This window comes from Pituophis catenifer, unplaced genomic scaffold (genome assembly GCF_029215685.1).
Source record: "Pituophis catenifer annectens isolate HBS135680 unplaced genomic scaffold, rPitCat1.0.hap2 SCAF_2, whole genome shotgun sequence".
NCBI lineage: Eukaryota > Metazoa > Chordata > Lepidosauria > Squamata > Colubridae > Pituophis > Pituophis catenifer.
In genome coordinates, this window is record NW_027256882.1 from 140,605,141 (window position 1) to 140,625,161 (window position 20,021).

General features: G+C 36.9%; 1 protein-coding gene across 1 annotated transcript in view; it reads right to left on the bottom strand.

The window, feature by feature from the left end:
• NPLOC4 (NPL4 homolog, ubiquitin recognition factor) overlaps positions 1-20,021 on the bottom strand; it is a 51,977-nt gene that overhangs the window by 2,228 nt on the left and 29,728 nt on the right. The window contains exons 12-16 of the mRNA XM_070937701.1: positions 16,610-16,770; positions 6,217-6,288; positions 4,799-4,894; positions 2,367-2,483; positions 159-261 (exon numbers count right to left, since the gene is read on the bottom strand). Of these exons, the coding sequence (XP_070793802.1) occupies positions 159-261; positions 2,367-2,483; positions 4,799-4,894; positions 6,217-6,288; positions 16,610-16,770 (549 nt within the window). The remainder of the gene's footprint in view (positions 1-158; positions 262-2,366; positions 2,484-4,798; positions 4,895-6,216; positions 6,289-16,609; positions 16,771-20,021) is intronic.

Genomic DNA, 20,021 nt, shown 5'->3' on the forward strand with positions numbered 1-20,021 from the left:
AGTGTAAAGTTTTGTTTACTTGTGTTGCACTAAATTCATCCCCAAAGGTGGTTTCAAATCTAAATTCCAACACTAGGCAATTTGATATAGGTAAACAAAAGCTGTCCAGCATCTTTGGAGTGAGGCGATTCATAAAAAAGGAAGGACATTAAACATACTGCAAAGCTGCTCAATGGTAGCCCACTGTTCAGATTTTTTCCAGGTCTGAGCGAGTTCCTCATTCCGGGTTCTTACTGCCTCCAACAACAAGCTGATACTGTCCTAAAAGAGGAAATAAACCACATCACAACCCTACCTGCCACCGATAGCCTCCCACCGGCCAGTACGCTCCCACAGAGAGGGACTCCTCAGGGTACCGTCGGCCAGGCAATGTCGGCTGGCAACCCCCAGGGGGAAGGCCTTCTCTGTGGCAGCACCTGTCCTTCGGAACAACCTGCCTCCGGAGATACGTAGGATCCCAGATCTCCGTGCTTTTCGCCGTGCCCTTAAAACTTTTTTATTTCATCAAGCTGGGTTGGCTTGACACCCCCTCTTAGAAATTGATTTTAGTTGGGGTGTTTTAAATTTTATATTGGGCCAAAACTTGTTTAATTCTTTTAAAATTAATCTTAAATTTTGCATGTGATGTTTTTATTCTTGGCTGTTCACCACCCTGAGTCCAGTAGGAGAAGGGCGGTATAAAAATCTAATAAAATAAAATAAATAAATAAAATAAAGGATTAATGCACCTTATTCCACTAGCTGTAACTGTTAGTAATATTTAATATTTAAATATTTAACTACACAAAGACAATTTTTGTCAAATGATTTACAATCTCCAAAATAGGTTGCATATCTCTTCTCTCACTTTCAGGACATCTAAAAGCATGGAGCAACAGTATAAAAATACATTTTGTTCCTCGAAACCTAAGAATGCCATTTCAGGAATCCTATTTCCATTCCAATTTTAAAGGCCAATTATTCTTGAAAGAAGTAAGAAATGAAACTTCTACTGCCTTGTTTAGCAGAATCTAAATAGAGGCACTGTATTGCATGTGTGCTGTTAGCTCCACTTATTTTGTGTGCCATGATTGAGTGGCACAAAAAGAACAAGTCAACGTAGCCCAGATTCCTTTAGGAAAGGAACTGCCAACGTAAAAACAAGACCACATTTAGAATACTGGTATGAGCAAGAATGCATGAATGAAACATCATGCTCCACATTTCAGTTAGCAGCAACTGCTGTCCGACATTCACAAGCGACACTATGCAGAATTACATTAAAATGGATTTGCTGAAGAAAAAAAACATTTATTGAGATTTGAACAGCAGGTGGCACTGCAGACAAGTTCTGAAATGAACTGGATAACAATATGCATTGTCATTTCATCCTTGTTCTTGAGCAAAGTGGGCTCAGGAAATAAAAATGTTTCTACTGGCTTCATAATCACATCACTGCATAAATGGCAGAATCTGTATTAGGGTTGCACATTGGATTTGTTACAGATCAGATCCTGATGTATATGAATAATTGGGAAAGAAAACTGTTTGAAGGCTAGGATGGCTATTCACCAGAAAAACAATTACTACACCTGTAAGTGTCATTACACTGACCTAACAGTAAAGTTACAGGAACTGATTTAAAAAGGATTAATGAAGCTTACTTCAAAAATGCCTGCTCTAATTTCTATGAAATTTAGAAAGATACATCTTCAAGAATTTCTGGTTTATGTGCCAATTTAACCCCATTCTGCTGAAAAACAGAACTCCTTGTGCTTTCTATACTATAAACTACAGAGTTCAGTTTCTCTAAATCAAAGGCAAATGGGAAAGGCTTCGTCCAGAATTATGAAAACTTTCTAAAATGTAATCCCATATTTTATCATTGACAACAATTGCATCATTACACTTTATTATAATAACATTCAGTAAACCTGGTTAATTACCCACTGGCAGCTCAACTATTCCACACATCATTACAGTTCTTTAGGCTCTCTGAAAAATACAGGACATTATTACTTTTCCTGCCTTTTTTTTTTTTTAATTGTTGATTGTAAAGGCAGAGCATCATGTTTATCAGTGATCTAGCAAATTTGGTTAGCCATAAGCATAGATTAAAAATAGACAAATGAGATTGCAGAATTGATCTTTTACAACAAGAATTTCTGATACAGAAAATTTAACAACATGCCTGTGTCAAACTTGCTCCATCCAGGCTGAGCGACAATTCCTACCAACTTATTTCTTCAAACAGCTCAGAACTGACTGCCAAACTACCAATCTAGAAACCACTTCTAACAGTCAAGATACCCTGTTTTAAAGTTATGCTTAGCAGCCTTCTTAATGTAAGCTTTATGCTTTTCTCCAAAAATAAAGTCATTACATACCCTTAAAGGCATCACTTCATTGGTGACCAAGAAGAGGAGAAGATGGAAATCAGAGATGATGTCAAGGAATACAGAAGAGGTATTCTGGGACAAATATGTAGCTAGAATGTGAAAGTCCTGCAAAGATTGACAAAAGCATTCTTTAGCCAACATTCCATGTAATTTACCAGTATATGTAATACCCTGTCACAGGGCTGCAAAAACTGTTATCTCAATAGCTGTACTTCAATAGTGGGCAGGACCCAAGCAATTGAATGACTTTTTAATATGACATTATTACTAACTTTATTATTTAAGTTTATAATTGTTTAAGCATTTAATTCTTTCTCTTTTTTTGTAGCAACATTCTCAAACTAAAATACCTGTAGTTCCCCCCCACCTTTTTTTTTTTGACTTTTTAGTAAAAGTCTTATGATACTAAGACTCTTTTCTCAGGATCATAGCACCCTCTGCTGATGAAACTCTTCCAGCAAGAATGAAAAGACAGAAATAGCATTCAGGAAGCAAGCACATCAAATTTAAGAGATATGCAAGAAGACAAAGAAGCTGGGAAATATAGAGGCAAACAAAGCAGAAGGGAGGCAGAGAGACAGTAGGAAAAACGGGGAGGATGTGGAGGCAGCAAAAGAAACAGCAGTTGGTTGGGATGCAGAGGGCAGGAAATGTAATGTAGTACTGTAGAAACAACAGTAAATAAAGGCTGGGAAAAACAGCATTGTAGGCTCAATTAGATACCCCACCACGTCATAACTGGCCTGCAGGTTTTGCATTTGGACTCTCCTGTTCAGAGAGCAATTTCATACATTTTGTTCTATCTATGAAGACTGCTAGCATTTGTGATGTAAAGAGAGCAAATGAATGACACTCTGGGTTTTTTGCCAAAGAGCAACCAGATATTCCTTCCGTATCAAGGAGAATTTAGATAAAACTTGTTCTTGAGAGAAATTTACTGTGTTTCATTTTAAGTGGCTGGTAACAATAGTTAAGCAGAACTCATGAAGATAGTTGCAGAAAATTCTACTGCTTATAATTTTCATCCAATGTCTGACCAATGGTGTAATGCCATTCTCAACAATGGGGCAGATTAGGTGAGCTTTTTCAATTGATAAGAATTGACAGTGAAATGCTGAAGGAAGCTAAATTGTTTTTAGATCCAATAGTTCAGGGCTGTCAAACTCCCAGCCCATGGGCCGGATGCGTCACGCGCTGACCACATCCACGCCCTGTTTAGCGAAGGGGAAAAAGGTCCTGATACATCATATGACACCGCTGTGATGACATGAGTTTGACACCCCTGCAATAGTTCTTCTCTATCGCTATGAACATAGGCACAAAAGGGGACGGCAGGAATAGAAAAGACAGCAAATTATATTTTATTCCTCTTAAAGGACAAAATCTGCTTAGTGTTTCCTTTTTTTTCCCAATAAAATATTGCAAAGATTTTTTGTTTGGTAGCAAAAGTCAAGGCTACAGCTGAAGCATATAGCATATACGAACAGGTGTGCTAAATAGAAGTCTTATCGAGACACAATTTGTAACCATGGTAGGCATTTTGCTCATGGTAACATACATGCAAGCTTTTTCTGCTCTCCAGATATAGCAAAAACTTTATTTTACATGACTATGTGAAATCTGTTCACAAAGAATTAGTTAAATTTTGCACAAAACTAAAAAGGGGTGAATTAAAGCCTGATTTAGCACCAGCAGCTGATTGGCGGTTGGATTGGCTTCCCAGAATACTGCCTATCAGCTGTTCCAGGCTACAGGGATCGCCACCACCCATCGCCACTATCACCACCCATCTCCGCTGCCACCTATCGCCACCTCTGCATGCCCCATTTTCAGTCTCTGCGCGTCCCATTTTCGGCCTCCGCATGCCCCATTTTTGGCCCGTTGCAGGTGACGATCCCCACCATCTGGAATGGGCCAAAAATAGGGTGTGTGGAGACCAAAAATGCGGCACATGGAGGCCAAAAATGGGATGCGCAGAGGCCGAAAATGGGACGTGTGGAGGTGGCAATAGGCACGCAGTGGCAATGGGCAGTGATGGCAGTGATCCCCACAGCCTAGAACAGCTGATAGTATTCCGGGAGGCAGATCCAACCGCCAATCAGCTGCTGGTGCTAAATCAGGGTGTGCTGAAGCTGACCAGGCTGTTTGCTACAAGGAGGCAAATTGCTGGGAGGCAGAGGCTGAAGGGTGGGGGCAGTGTGTAGGTGGGGCTTCGGCAACATTCACTCTATAAGACGCACAGACATTTCCACCCACTTTTTTGGGGGGGGAGTGCGTCTTATACACTGAAAAATACAGTATTTATCATTTGTAACTAAGCCAATTTTATGCATGATGTTATCTGCTTTTAAATATTAAAAAACTAAATAAATGCAATTGTGTAGCTACTTCCCTTCATTCAAACTGCTATTTACACTTACCTGAGTTTCTCCCAGTACATCACGATTCTCAATAGGGAATGGACTTTGAGAAATAGAAAATGTGTAAACTGGATCTTTTGGAAACGTGGTAGTAATCTTCAAAACAGTAAAAATAACAACAGTTGAAATTCAAATGACAAATGATGTTAACAGGCACTGCAAGAGACAGGGCAAAACCTCTATCACAGAGACAGGCCTCAGATAATAACTTTTAAAAAAAGACTCAGGTAGAAAAATTGAAAGGAGAGATGAAATGAAGTTTCTTATGGGTCTTCCAGTCTCTTTCTTTTAAAATCTCTTGTATGTCTCCCCATATATTTTTGCAAATATAAGCAAGCTATGGCTTTTTCAGTGTTTTGCATGAGGTAATTAAGAATCAGTTCACCTCTGACAAAAGGACTATATTGCCCAAGACTTCTGAGACCATCAAAGGTTCAAATTCCTACTGCTTTCTAGACTAGAGGGAGGTAAGACAGCTTATTTTAATATATATGTATATGTATATATGTATACATATATATATATATATTTATATGTGTGTGTGTGTGTGTATATATGTATGTGTGTATATATATATATATATGTTTTCGTAGATTTTCAACTAATCATCAACTAATCAAGATGTAACAATACAGCCAACCAACCCGCTTACAACAACTAAGCCAGCACTCTACACCTCCCCACCAGTATTTATAGAGAGACGGCATCTCCGATCACGCTTTGCTCGCACAAGCACGAAGCCAAAGACACCAGCCTGAAGATGACGAGTGAGACCTCATCGAAACATTGCCAAGATACTCTCAATTTTACACGTTAGCCATCACTGGCCTATCAGAATCTCTGCCTTAAATTGGTGCCACAATTTATTTATAAATATAAGGAATGCTTATATTTGCCTCCCAAATTGAAAGTCTCTTCAACAGAAACTTCTAAAACAAAGTCATGACTTGTGTTAGAAAAAGGAAAAATGGAGGAGCAAAAATAAAGTAAGAAACATTATGAATACACCTTGAGTTGTGAAAATAAAAGTAGGATAGAGACCTAAATAAATAAAGCCATATCACACATACATTGCTTAATCATTTCTCTGAAAGATACAACACACACTTGTTCTCTTATAGATGTAATCACTAACATCTCTGTGAAGATGACACTTCCCACTTATTTAACATACAAACATAATTTTGTAGGAGCAGTGAGATCCTTTGAGCAGTGTGTTAATATAGAAATTAAACATTGAGGTTTTACACAACCAAAAGAAAATTGCAATCAGAAAGCTATACATTACTTGTTAGCACTTACCTTTCCAGTATGGCAAGAGCCCCCCAATTTATCTTATGGAGAGAATTCTGCATATAACTATTCAATGTTTCTATTTACTTTAGCCAAAGTAAAAAGTAAGCAAAATTGATACTTACATCTATGATTAGGTACTCAACAGGGAGAGGACGAGCTAGCTGAGTGATCTCATTGCCAAACTTGTCTATATCCTAAAACAAAAGCCATTCCAAATTGTTAGGCAAAACAACTAACCAAGAATTATGAAGAGAACAATACCCTGTTTCCCCCAAAATAAAACATCCCCTGATAATAAGCCCAATTGGGCTTTTGAGCGCATGGCAATAAGGCCAAGCGCTTATTTCAGGGTTCAAAAAAAATATAAGACAAGGTCTTATTTTTGGGGAAACACGGTAGTTTAATGGAGAGAAGAAAAAAATTAAACACAGAAAATCAGGAGCCCATTGGTCAATCACTAGTATGTCATCTAAGCACCAGCAAACTGATAGGATTCTAACATTCAAGAATCTTTCATACAGTTTCATCTCATTGTACCTCAGTAACTAAAATATGAATTCACATATTTAAATTTATAAAATAAATCAAAAACATTCAGGGGTTCGAGTTATAAAAACAGACCATATAAAACAAGCAGTCTTCTAGTATTTTAAAATATTTATCCCATTTTTTCCTCTGAAAAAGAGTGTATAAAACTAATTATACCATTAACTGCATGGTTTATTTAAAATGTGTAGATACCACCCTCTCTCTTTCCCTTTCCCTCCCCCTCTCTCCCCGCTCTGTATCCTATATAAGCATCATATATATATGTAGCTGGAGCTACAAAAAAACCTTTTTTTAGGGAAAACCTGGCTAGAAGAAAAACATACATACATATATACACACACACGCACACACACACACACACACACACACACACATATACATACATACATACATACATGACTTGTATTTATTTCCTTGATGTGTTGAATTCAGAAATGCTATCAGTACGCCAAAGGTTCTAGAACCATTCCATGTTTTGTGACTTTTTTGCTGTTTTGTGCCCATTTGTCAAAATGGGGTTGCACTTATGACCATGTAATTCACTTAATGACCAAGTGATTCAATGACTACCATAAAAACAGTAATAAAATCAAGTCCGGTCATGTTGTGGCTCAATTTACAACTGAAATGTCAGTCCCAATTATGATTATAAACCAAGAATTACCTGTAGACTTTTTGGGAAAGGAAGATCCCCTAAAACTATTCTTATTGTCTTTTCATGTGCACTAAGACATTAAAAAAGCAATCTGTCAGGGTATGTAGATTAAATAGCTGTAAACTGATGAGAGGTTGTAAGCGGAGGCAACTGAAAGCTGATGCAATGGGAATGAGGCAGCAGGGTTACTGCCACATTAAGAAGCTGGGTCAGAAGCTGCCTATATAAGGGAAGACATGAGAGGGCATCTCCTTCTCCTCATGTTCTCTTTCGTTGTGTATCTCATTGCTTTCCTTGTGTCAGTAGCTGTCTGATAAGGTATTTAACCATATATAAGTCTGTAAATATTTAGCTGTATACAAACCACTGTTATTTATCTAAAAGCTGTGTGTGCTGTGTGCTGTGTTTTGCTCCTGGGTTTATCCCATAATACTAGTTACGCTGCCTAAACTCTGACACAATCAGAGGAAAAATTTAATAATTATCATTATAGAGATCGCTGTCTTCTTAAGATTACTTCCCCTTATTTTTAGCTGTTCCTATGTTGCTCACTAGAAAGGTAATTTTTGACTTGTCTCAAATTTGACACAATGTTGTTTTTTGTTATCATTTTAAATGCCTAGGTTTTTCTGACATTCTTTACAGGCTTCATCTACTATTGACAGAACATATGCCCAGAAGCAGTGCATGTTATGAACTTGAATGACTATCCCACACAGCTTTGAGTCTGCTCTCTTTCTTCCCTTGAAAATTTTGCTGCTGACAACTATGGATCTCCTTTATTTTCTTAAATTACTGTTGTGGCCCAGAAAAGCCAAAATTTGGGCTTGTTTTACAAGTGCAGTAAGGGAAGGGAGATGGCTGACATTTAATGACAAAGTGACAAAAGACCTTACTTGTGTCAAGCACATATTACTTCAGAAATAAATATACTAAAAACAGGCATTTTCATTAAATTTTCTAAATCACAATTTAAATAGTATTAATAACCTACTCAAATACAAATCAATTACACATTTATAATCCCCAACCGTAAATTTTTTTGTTTCTTATGGTTTGAAAATGTAGCCATGAGTCAGGTTCCAAGGCTACCTGGACAAGGTAATCCATGTAATTTACTTGATGTACTACCAGGAAACCCTGGGAGGAAGAAGATAAACTTCACCACATACAGGTGTACAGGTGTACATACACATGCAGCCCGAAACGGAGAGAAAAGGAGAGCTGGAGAGAAATGTGAAATCCTAAAATGGGCATCGCTGATGAACAATGCACAAGCTAATCAGAACATCAAGGTGTAGCTGAGTCAGTCAAACTTATAATTCTCAAAACTGCAGATTCAAATTTTATTTATCTCTTGGTCCCTGTCTCTCCACCTCATGGAAAAGGTTTCAGTTTCACAAAAGCAATTCAACTCTTTTCTAATTATTACTTGCCAAACAACTATAAATATGCCAACATGTCAAGTTTAATCATTTTAGCTGGTTAACAAAACTGTCTTTACACAAAGAAGCAGCTGTTAACCCATAGCTGGAAACACAGAAGAGTATCACTGACCTCTTCTTACTTCACTGCATGATCAGTTAGGCATCTAGTGAAAAATGTAACTCAGTAGGCTTTCCAAGCATAATGTAAAAAAAAAACAAAAAAACTCACAGATGTTTTATTGCTTAAACAAGGTTAGTATAATGCTTGGTATAGTGACATTTCCAATAATTACTGCAAGGGCCACTGCTTTTAGATATTTTAAACTTCAGCAGGAAAATTTGGAGGGGAAGAAAGTTTACACAGCAGACGAACATATATACATACAGTTTCTTTTCATGGGCATGTCTCAACAGCATTTACTGTGAAATCTGGTGTACTTCCATAGCGCAATTAATCTCTATATAGTATGGCACAAGATTTTGCCCCACACGTACCAATGATATTAAGCATAATATTTTAGACAAAAGTTGTCTTTCTTTTAGGAATGCTCTTACATTACTGAGAATACCAAGCCAGCAGCCATGAGCAATTATCCAACAGGAGTGCTTTTTCCACATAAAGACAAAAAACAAATTCAGTGAAACCAATCTATAGACTCGCTTATGCAAGGGAGAATTTACCATGCCACCCATATAATTTGCCAATCTGGAATACATCTTTAAATCCAATGAAGTTCTAATATGCAGAAACATTTTCCCAGTACCTGTTCACCTTCATATTTTTCTTTGGGGAATTTCAAATTAAGTATCTTAAAAAAAAAAAAAGGGGGGGGGGAAAGCAAGTTTCTGAAATCAAAGTGAAAAAAATGGCTGAATAGCTTTCAAACAAAATCTTTGTTCTCTCTGGTATAAAACAATAATAGAAAATGTAGTAAATAAACCCAGAATCACAAGATGAAGAAAGAACATATAATCCCTTGCTAATTATATTTTTGAAAGCCTTTTAGTACAGTAAACATCAAGTACAGCAACCACAAGGAAAATAGTATTTTCTTTGCTAATTTGGCAGTAGTTATGATGCTTCCCATTTGTGAGCAGTATGGAATACCACGTAAAGGACGGCATGAAGTTGTATCTCCATGTTAGTTAAATATATATTTACAGTAAACAGGAGGAAGGAAAGATCTGGTTCCCGATTATGTTGTTTTTTAAAATACTTATTTGGCTTGAAAAATAGAATCCTTCTCAACTCCAAGTAAGCAATGAACTGATTCATCTAAGTAGAAAAGCACTGTAGGAAAACTATTTCAATTACAACACTTGGAGCAAATGAATATGAGCCACTAAGTGTGCTGTGACTGCAATAAAAGGCAAATGCAATTTATGCTGCTTCAAAAAATGTACTCATTCCAAATTTTCATTATTCTACTTTAGTCTGACTCCACATCTAGTATTGCATTCAGTTCTGGACATATTTTAAGAAGGATTCAGAGAAACTGAAACAGATCCAGGGAAGGGTAGTGAGGAAAATTAGGACAGGACAAGATATAATGCCTATGAAGAGAGCCCGAAGGAGTTGGAAATGTTTCAAATTAAGCAGTTTTCAAATGTCTTAAAGGATGGCACACAAAGTTCAAGACTGTGAGTTATAGTCCACCAACCTTACCCATCTACCTCCACATTGTTTTATAGTAGCTATCTGGATCTAGCTAGCTACAAGGATAAGAAGGAGAAAAGAAGGAGATGACATGTACTATAGAATTTGCTGAACCAAAAGAATCTTGAGCATCTTTAATAATTTTTGCAACTAACAGTAAGCTCTGTATTTGACATCCCACCTAGCCTTTATCTTCACATGTAATACTCCATTCTACAGTACATACAAAGCATTCATCATTCAGTAAGACCAAGAGTATTATTTAAAATGAGAATGAAGAAATCTATTTAACCAAAAATATCCCATCACCACTGAAATCACATGATGGAATGAAACCTTATGCACATGACTTCATGTGGAAACTAAAATCTAGTAACTGGCATTTCTTCAGGCCAGCATACAATGGCCTGATGAAATGCAGGCTGAACCAATAGAATTGCAAAAACCTTACCCAGTTTGTTTCTGAAAAGAGAAAACTGTAGGACAGGCAAAAGTCTCCTTGCAAAAACAATGTCATCAACTGTCTTTCTTTATTAAACCTAAATACTTAAACATCAGAGCATGAATGAAAACCTTTGCTCACTGCAAAGATGAGTGATATCTTTTCGCTAATGCCAAGATCACAGCTATTCTTTTGAAATCAATAAGGAAACAGAGTCCTGCAAAAGCAGTAAACTTTAGCTACTTTGAAGGCTTCAAAGGATCCATAAAATTTAGGTGCCCTTTGAATTTTTGGGGCATGATATATGGAATGTTGATTGATGGAATGTTGAGCCATCCCTGAAATAAGTCTGTGACTAGAACCCCAAGGTGCAGGAACCCACTTCAAGAGTACAACACAGCTGAACTTTCACAAGGGTGCCCAATAAAATGTCAATTAGACAGTGGAAAGTTAAACTTCAAAAATTAACTAAACTCCACTTCAGGAAGAAGGTATTCATATACATAGAAACACATAAATCAAAGATGGTTCATCATAAATTTCAAACTGAAATATATACCAAGTTTTAAATGAGTTCCCCATTCAGGGCTTCCAATAACTTCATTCCACTATGTTGTAGCCAATGGCAATGTATGTTAAAAGAAACACCAAACACGTATAGGTTTGTTATGCTATAAAGAGATGATTTTGCCTATTATATAGGATCCTCTCCCACAACTCAAGGAAATCTCCAGTGATAATTTCAGCTTGATAGAAAGGAAACTTTGTTTTCAAATTACTGAAAGTAGACTGTTTATTTAAACTATTAATCTTGTATGATTCCTGATTTTAAAGAAATTCATGAAGACTCTGCACATCACACAAATGAAAAAGGAAAGAAGGCTAACTCATGTAGCCTTCTAACATGTAGCTCATGTAACTAACTCAGGTGCTACTGTTAGTGCTTACCTTGCTTACCGAGTGCCTTGTGCAATGACTGTTTAAAATTATGATGGTGGTAAAAAATAATTTTGCAAACGTTTTTCACATTTACATCCGTTACAGCGTCCTACATTCATCTGATTGTCATTTGCATAATTCACAACTGCCCACATCTATAACTGTCCACAGCATCCCTATCATGTGATTACCGTTTGCCAATTTCACAGCTGGCTTGCAACAAGCAGATTTAGTATGGAAGATGGAAGTAAAATCTTAAAAGTCGTGGTCACTTGATTTTTCTGTTTAGTGACTGTGTGATCAGTCTCGATTGTGGTTGCTAAGTGAGGACTACCTGCTGCACTATATAAATGTTGTTATAGTATCTCAGCCTATAGTATTTCAGGGGCTGTTTCCTTGATCAACCGGTACAGAGAAAACATTTATTCCCGTTTTCACATTTCCCAATTTTCAAACTAGGGTAAGCTTTTATCTCTCTATGCTAACTGAGTCTGAGTCATAATTCAGTTAACAGCCTTACTGCCAATTCTTCTTGGTCTTAAAAAAAAAGCCAAGATAAAAGACTGTGGCAAAAAAACCCTAAAGGTGTTGCTAGGGAAAAATGCCTCATTTTATAGAATAAGAGCAAGCCTGGGGCTCCCGTTTTTCCTATGTTAATCGTATTTAAGACACGGATTATTCATATGTTTTCAGAAGAATTGGCAAGATCAGTAAAAGGCTGTCTAGGGAGCAACAATCCCCAGCCTACTTCCACAAGTACAACGCACAAGTGTGACTTGAAGAAGAGGTTTAATATTTTCACTTTAAAACTTCTCTTCAATCACTGAGGTGCTACAGTTTATAATATTTTCAACAATTTTTCTCAGCCATGTAACTTGAGCCCCAATATATGCTTTTTTGTAAGCAACAATACCAACTCAGCAACTCCATTTCAAACGTAAAGAAATAACAGACTCGGACCACATACCTCCTGCAAGGCACAGGGTTTGTACAGGCACTGCTTCAAATCTATCTCGTTTTACATATATCACCTTTTTTCTGACCACAGGAGCTTTCAAACCATCTGTTCTTCTACCCAGTTAGACAACATAGGGGTTCAATAGCTTCTGCTGTATTTAAACTGCTGTTAACATTGAGAGATAAATGTACTCCACATTACACAAACATTGGCTTCTTGGGGCATATCCAATAAATTTCTAAAAGCTCTTTTATGGGAATGCTACCCATATATACTGCTCTTCAAAGCTCTCAGGCACAAATCTTTCATTATTTTATAGAAGAGCACTTGTGGTGTGCCTCGGAGAAATCTCCCAAGAGACAAAAATCTGAATCTCCCAGAAGACCTTCATCCCAATGAATAATTTAATCTAAGCACTTCAATTAGCTTTGTCCCATCTCTCTTATCTAAATCTCCAACCTGGAATCAAAATATGTTCCTTAATCTCCAACAATAAATGGTTCAGCCTCGTGTGTCCCTGATGTGAAGGTCGGAAATATCTCCTGATTATTATTGTTTATTTACTTTTTAGTTTTATATTGAAGCAAAAGACTTGTGATCAAGTTAGTGGCTTAAAACAAGCATTAGTTTCCCTTCAAAATTTTCATTTTTGTGTTTTCTCCAAACTGGAGAAGCAGTTCTCGCATGTCTAAGTCCTATGTTCAGCAGTGTACAAGTTCTGCCCAATATGTATCCTTAGTGATATAAAGCTATAAAAATATTCCCCTGGAGAGTAGGAATTAAAAGTGTAAATTATTACTCAGATTAATTGATTAGTCAGATTAATTAAGCAAGGTAACATTTATTGAAAGAAACCTTGTTTTACTACATTTTAAGATTTATATTTATATTTTAAATCTATCATAAATGCTTTAAAAGCCAGAATATTTTGGTAATCCCAACAGAAGTCTGCAATCTCACAATCAACCCAGTCTGCACATAATATTAAAGATTCATTGTATAAATTGAAAGAATTAGAAATCCAAAGAATCCATGTTACAGACTAATATTAGATCTTTTTCTAATGTTGACATTAGACAAAAGTATAAATGAAATTGGCAATTAAGGACATTAATTCTCTTTCTGGAGTGATGCTGCACTATTAACAATATCTGTATATATTAAAACCAGATGCATATTAATTATAGTTCATCAAACATTGACAATTTTGGATATACTTTGAAAAATATTAAGAAAGCATTACTCTAATAAAAATATTTAGATTACCAAGCTTCTTTGTTTTTAAAGAATGGGTTAAAGATTTCCTGCTTTAAAAATACAGCACTGAAAAAAATTCTAAATAGGTATCATATGAACCATAAGAATTAAGATAGTTTTAAGAATTGTATTGCTGTGGTAAGAAAAAAATGCAGCCTGCCTGCATTAACAGACTAGGAATATTACCTTTATCTCCATTAGGTTCCTATCTTATGGATGTATAAAAGCCTTTTCTTGGCATAGCTTCCCCTCTTCACAATGACCACCCACACCTCACTCTTAGCCTCGGAGGCTCTTTAAATCCTTGTTTTGCATTTTATTATTTTGCACTTTGCTGCAATTCATGCTTCTCACCAGGTACCTTATAAGCATATTCTACACATACCACAAAACTATTCTGGCTGGCTGTGAGAAACCTGCAGCTTTTATTGCTGCATCATTTTGCTTCAGTGAACATCTCATCTAAGCATAATTGGGCCAAGGGGGGGGGAAAAACCCCCAAACAAACATTAGTTGGGGATTTAAAGTCAGCTGAGGGACGGCAGCAACTACCAAACACAAGTGGCATTGTTAATTCTAAGAGCTTGCTAGGAGGCATGATGGAGAGCACCACATACTTCACGCTGAAGTTGAGCTGGCTCTGGAAAGTGATGGGACACTATTACAAAAAGAAAAATTGATCTTATACAAGAAAATATTGCAAACATGTATTTCCATAGATATGGATGTACTATTTGTAAGCAGTGGGTGCAAGTATGCAGGCTCCAATTTTTCTTCAATCACATAGCTAACTATTCTGTCCTTCACTTGACCTCTCAACTTCCAGTTTCAGACTTCTTTGCTCTGGACCTGACATAGAATGTTAACAGCATAAAACTGCCAACAAGACTGATGGCTCTCCAAGATTAAGAAACCCAACTCTGATATGCATTGTACAAATAATAACAGAGATAGTTTATGCTACTATATGGAGGAGACAAATCAGTAATGTCATCTTCGAAGGCATGGAGATGATTAGGTGGGATTCCGAAACCAGAAAAGAAGGAAGCCAGAAGAGCTGCTGAATTGGAGAGGAAAAAAATGAAATGAGACCCTATGGATTTATTAGTTCTGGTTAGCACTGATAGGATTAGTGGCTGTACATCAACATATTCTTTTTAAATTCTGAAAGGCTGATACTATGTTTACTTCAACGTCATTCATATAAGAGAAAGATCATGGGAGTAAAATACACCAGCTGAGGTATTTGACACGGTATCTTGAATGCAAATTCAATGAATTAAAAACGTGAAATATTTTAATCCGACTGAAAAAAGACATAAAAACCAAAGATTTAATAGGCATTCATCCGTTAATGGATGTAAAGCCTCTTGGAAGTGCCAGTAAGGAAAAGTATTCAAAACTATATCAGTAATCAGCAGAGATCTGGTTTGGAGTGGAAAAATATACAAAAACCATTTATATCCTAGAATTAAAAAAAAATAACGCTGAGGGCAAAGGGCAGACGAGCCAGAGGCTGAAAGAGAGATTTCTGGAAAGGAGGAGGAGGATAGCTGGCAACCAAAAAAAAAAAAAGGGATTCTAGGCAGCACTAATTATGAAGGTTTTTTGGTTCTGGGAAAGCCAGAATCAGAATTGGTGGTGGTCCCAAAACCACTGAAGAGAAAAGAGGAACAAGAGACATGCCTTTCTGGCAGAAATGGCTTCCCAAAAAGACTAAAGAGAATGAACATTATCCAAGAAAGAATATCAGCTAGTGTAATTAACTCCTTACTTAATTCCAAGTAAGAAAGAAATATAGAAACAGCAACTGCAGACGTTTCGTCAACCTTACAGACCGCAAACATATACTTATTTAGAAGAAAAGAACCTTTAGCATGCACGGCTGGGTGTACATAAAACAGGCTGATGTTTTATGACTAACAGAATAACAGAGTGAGAAGGGATCTTGGAGGTCTTCCAGTCCAACCCTTACTCAAACAGGAAACCCTATATCATTTCAGACAAATGGTTGTCTAGTATCTTCTTAAAAACCTCCAGCGTTGGCATAGTCACAACTTTTTGAGGTAAGTTATTCCATTGATTAATTGTTCTGTCAGGAAATTTCTCCTTAGTTCTAGGTTGCTTCTCTCCTTGATTAATTTCTACCCATTCCTTCTTGTCCTGCCTTCTGGTGCTTTGGAGAATAGGTTGACACACACCCCTTCATGGTGGCAGCCCCTTAGATATTAGAACACTGCTATCATATCACCCCTAGTCCTTCTTTTCATCTTTACCACCATAAGAACTTTACCCTCCTTATCAGAAAGGATAGGAAGTAGGAGAGTGGGGAAAAGTAAACTTGCTTTAATGAAGAACTGCTTGAAGTACTTTACATGAATGAAAGCAAAACTAAGAACTTGTTTTGCTTTGCTAATAAAATAAAAAGCACGAGGTTGTAAGCTGTGAATTGGACCAGATCCCACTTACTTATGAAACCCTTCTGATTCAAGCTACTCCTTCCCTCCAGATCATAAGTAAATGAAACCGTCTATGGTTTGTAAGACACTGAAAACTACAGATAAACTATGTATCTTTATTGGTCTTCACAGAAGTCATATATTAACAGAGATGTAAGTTATGAATATTTACCTTATAGAAGACATCAGGCACATATTGTTCACTGCTGGATTCCTTTGCATAGCCGAGTTCTGGAGCATCACGGCATGGCAACAAACATTCATCACGCACTAGAGCCATGCACTGATTGGATACTTGGTAGCCCTCAAAGTGGACTTGGTTGTCAGGACCCCCTGAAACAGAGATAGTTTAAGAAGAGAAGTTTGACAGAGTTAGGTCAGAACACGCCTCAAGCTTCTAGATGGGTTATCACTGATTTTATGAAGAACATATTACTTCATTAAGAAATTCAGCCTCAATTCAGAGTTGCCCAGACGGAACAGACTTTTTCTAGAACCTGGGCTTAAAAGTTTTCAAATGACGAATGATATAGCACTATCCAAAGGATTCACCACATATAGGGGATTGTTTTAAAGACATATTGTTCATTAGACAATAAGGCACAGAACATCATATATCATGTTTACATCATTCCTGAAAGATTAAATAAACGGATTCCTTATATATATATTTTACTGTGAAGTATATTTTTACAAGGGTAGTACTGAGCATTGTGTCCTTCCCAATTCTTCTCCTACAACCTGTTCACAATACCTTACCTAAGATCAAATGGGCATTTATAAACATTACAGGTAGTCCTTGCTTACTGACAGTAATTGCAACTGGAATTTCACTAAATAATGTGCCATAAAATTCAATGCCACTTGACTACATCATTTAGTGACTGCAATCCTGGCAGTCCCCATTGCTGTCATTTCTACTTTTATTCTTTATTCTTTATAATAGTCTTTATTATTCATTTGCCACCAACTCCCAAATTTTAGTTGTAAGTAGCTGGCAACTAAAAAACAACTTATTCAAATACAACAGTTAGAAAAGCAAAGCACAACAAACAAACAAACAAACCAAAACTAATCCCAGACTAAAAAGGGGCTCCATAATCATCTATATTCAAAGCCTGGGAGAACAATAAGATCTTCAGTAATTTCCTGATAGACATAAGGCCAGGAGCCACACAAATGTCTGGGGGCAGATCATGGCGCAGGGCAGAAATTGCAACCAAGAAAGCTGGCTTTCTGTAACAATGTATTTTTTAATTGATGAGACTCAGAGCACACCGCTCTGCTGGACCAAACCAGATGGGCAGAAGCAACCGGAGAGCTCTGAGATAGCAGGCCCTATGCCAGGAAGGGTTTTAAGGTGATAACTAGCATCTTGAATTGCCCCCAGAAGCAAACTGGCAACCAGTATAGTCTGCAAAGCAGCAGGATCATATTCCCATAATGTGTTGCTCCTATCATTGCTTGCACCACCCTATTCTCAAGAGTGACTGCCTGACAGCACTAAACATAAAAATATTTAGTCGACATAAAAGTTTTAAATAATAAATAAAACCATGTAGTGATTTACCAACACACACACCCCCCACACCCTCAACGATTCATGTTTCTGAACAAGTTCTTCCTAAATGTTCAAAACTTTGGATAGCAAGTTAAATCATTCCATCAAAAGGCAGAATTGTTAGGCTGACAAAATTTTCCTATATTTACTTATGTTTTAATTTTGGTGAGCTTTAGCCGAGTTAGAAATCAAAGGCAGACCTTACAAAACTGCTTTTTGAAATATAATTCATTTCATATTACAAGTTTCCTCTACAATATCAATTTTGAGACAGCGACTTTACATCCATGAAGCTTATACATAAATGGGCATAATTGAGTGTCAAGTGGTAATCTACTTATAACATGGGAATTGCTTCTCCTCCTCCTCTCTCCACTCCTAAAATCAGGTCCTATACTCAGATTTAAAGACGTCCCAGAGGAATGAACCCATCTTTTAATTCTGCTGACAGGAGCAGTTCTGTCATGAACTCAATGTGTTGAATGAAAATCTCCTAATGTTTTTGTTGTCTCTGAAAATGGCATCCTATTTCTATTTGCAAGAGCTCAGTTTTCTTTAGAATCCTGTCTCTAACATATAAGCTGCTACCACTTATGCTACACAAATTAGCAGTGCTGACTATGTCATCTGTGCTAACACCAGCTGTAGATAGTTGCTCATTCTTCTCAACCTTATCCCCATCTGTCTATTGCTGAAAAAGTGAATGAAGGGTCACATGCAGCCCAAATTAAGACTGCTTAGTAAAAAAAAAAAAAAAAGCTTAATGTTTAATGCAATGAGGTAAACACAGAGGCAAAGATTCTGGTGTTATCCAAATTGTCCACTACCATTTTATACAAAGAGATCATTTGTAATATTCTTAAAAGACAATTTTGCATTGGACATATAAGAGAAATATAGCCTTTAGAGAAAATTACTGTATAGTGATGCGACTCTACAAAGGAACCTCCAAAACAGCACCAAGAGGTATTGAGGCATCTGCAGAAGTCCAAAATTAACTTTAAAAAAAATTAAGATCAGCAAAATCTAAAATATCACTAAGTATTTCTAACTCTGGGAAATATCACTTAATTAATTGCAAATAATGGTGAAAGTGCAGTGGTGGCCCTGAGGTTTCTACTCAGCTGCTGACAAGCAAGTAATCTAGTGACATGGATTACTATGTTTCAGGAAGCACATTATATAACAAACACTTCATTAATTAAAAAGAACCTTACAAATTGGCCTAAGAGAAAACCAAACATCATGAGGAGAAAAAAATCCACAAAAGTACCATATTATCATCCTTTCCCTATCTAAATCTCATTTTGTGGGGGAAGGATAGAAAGACTTGAGCTTGAGCAAGCAAGTAACAAAGAAGGTCAAATGCAACTTTCTGTTACATCCTTCTATTATTTCTGTCCTGTTTTTCTGAGCATCTTTGAATGATCGCATCACATGTATTACTAATGTAGAAGCCATTTAATTTACCTCAATTTAGCAGCTGGAATATACTACTCATTCAAGATATCTATGGAGATTGTCAGTCATCCAGGTCATGGTTGTTCCAAAAGTGCTTTTTCAAAAGGCAACCAGAGAAACTTGTTTTTCCTTGAAGAAAACAAGAAGTTTCTTCAGTTCTGACTTCAGTTCTGATAGTGAGTACTGAAGAAGCAAAACATCTTCAAGGAAAAACAAAGTGCAGTTGTCTTTTGAAAAAGACCCCTTGGTAGTATACTCATTTAAGTTTTAAATCAAAATTCTGCTGTTGGGTTTTCTTATTTAGAGAAGGAAACCAAAACAGAAGAACAAAAGTAATTAATATACTCAAATAACTAATTGAAGCCCACACAGTGAATGTTTTACTGCATAAATCCCGTGCGGCTCCTTGGTTCACTGAGGAGCTGAGGGAAATGAAGCGCCGGAAAAGACGCCTGGAGAGCGGTTGGAGGGCCAGTCTCGCTGAATCTGATCGAACACGGGTAAGGTCGCATATTAAGGCCTACCTAGTGGTGATAAAGACGGCAAAGTTTTATTACTTTTC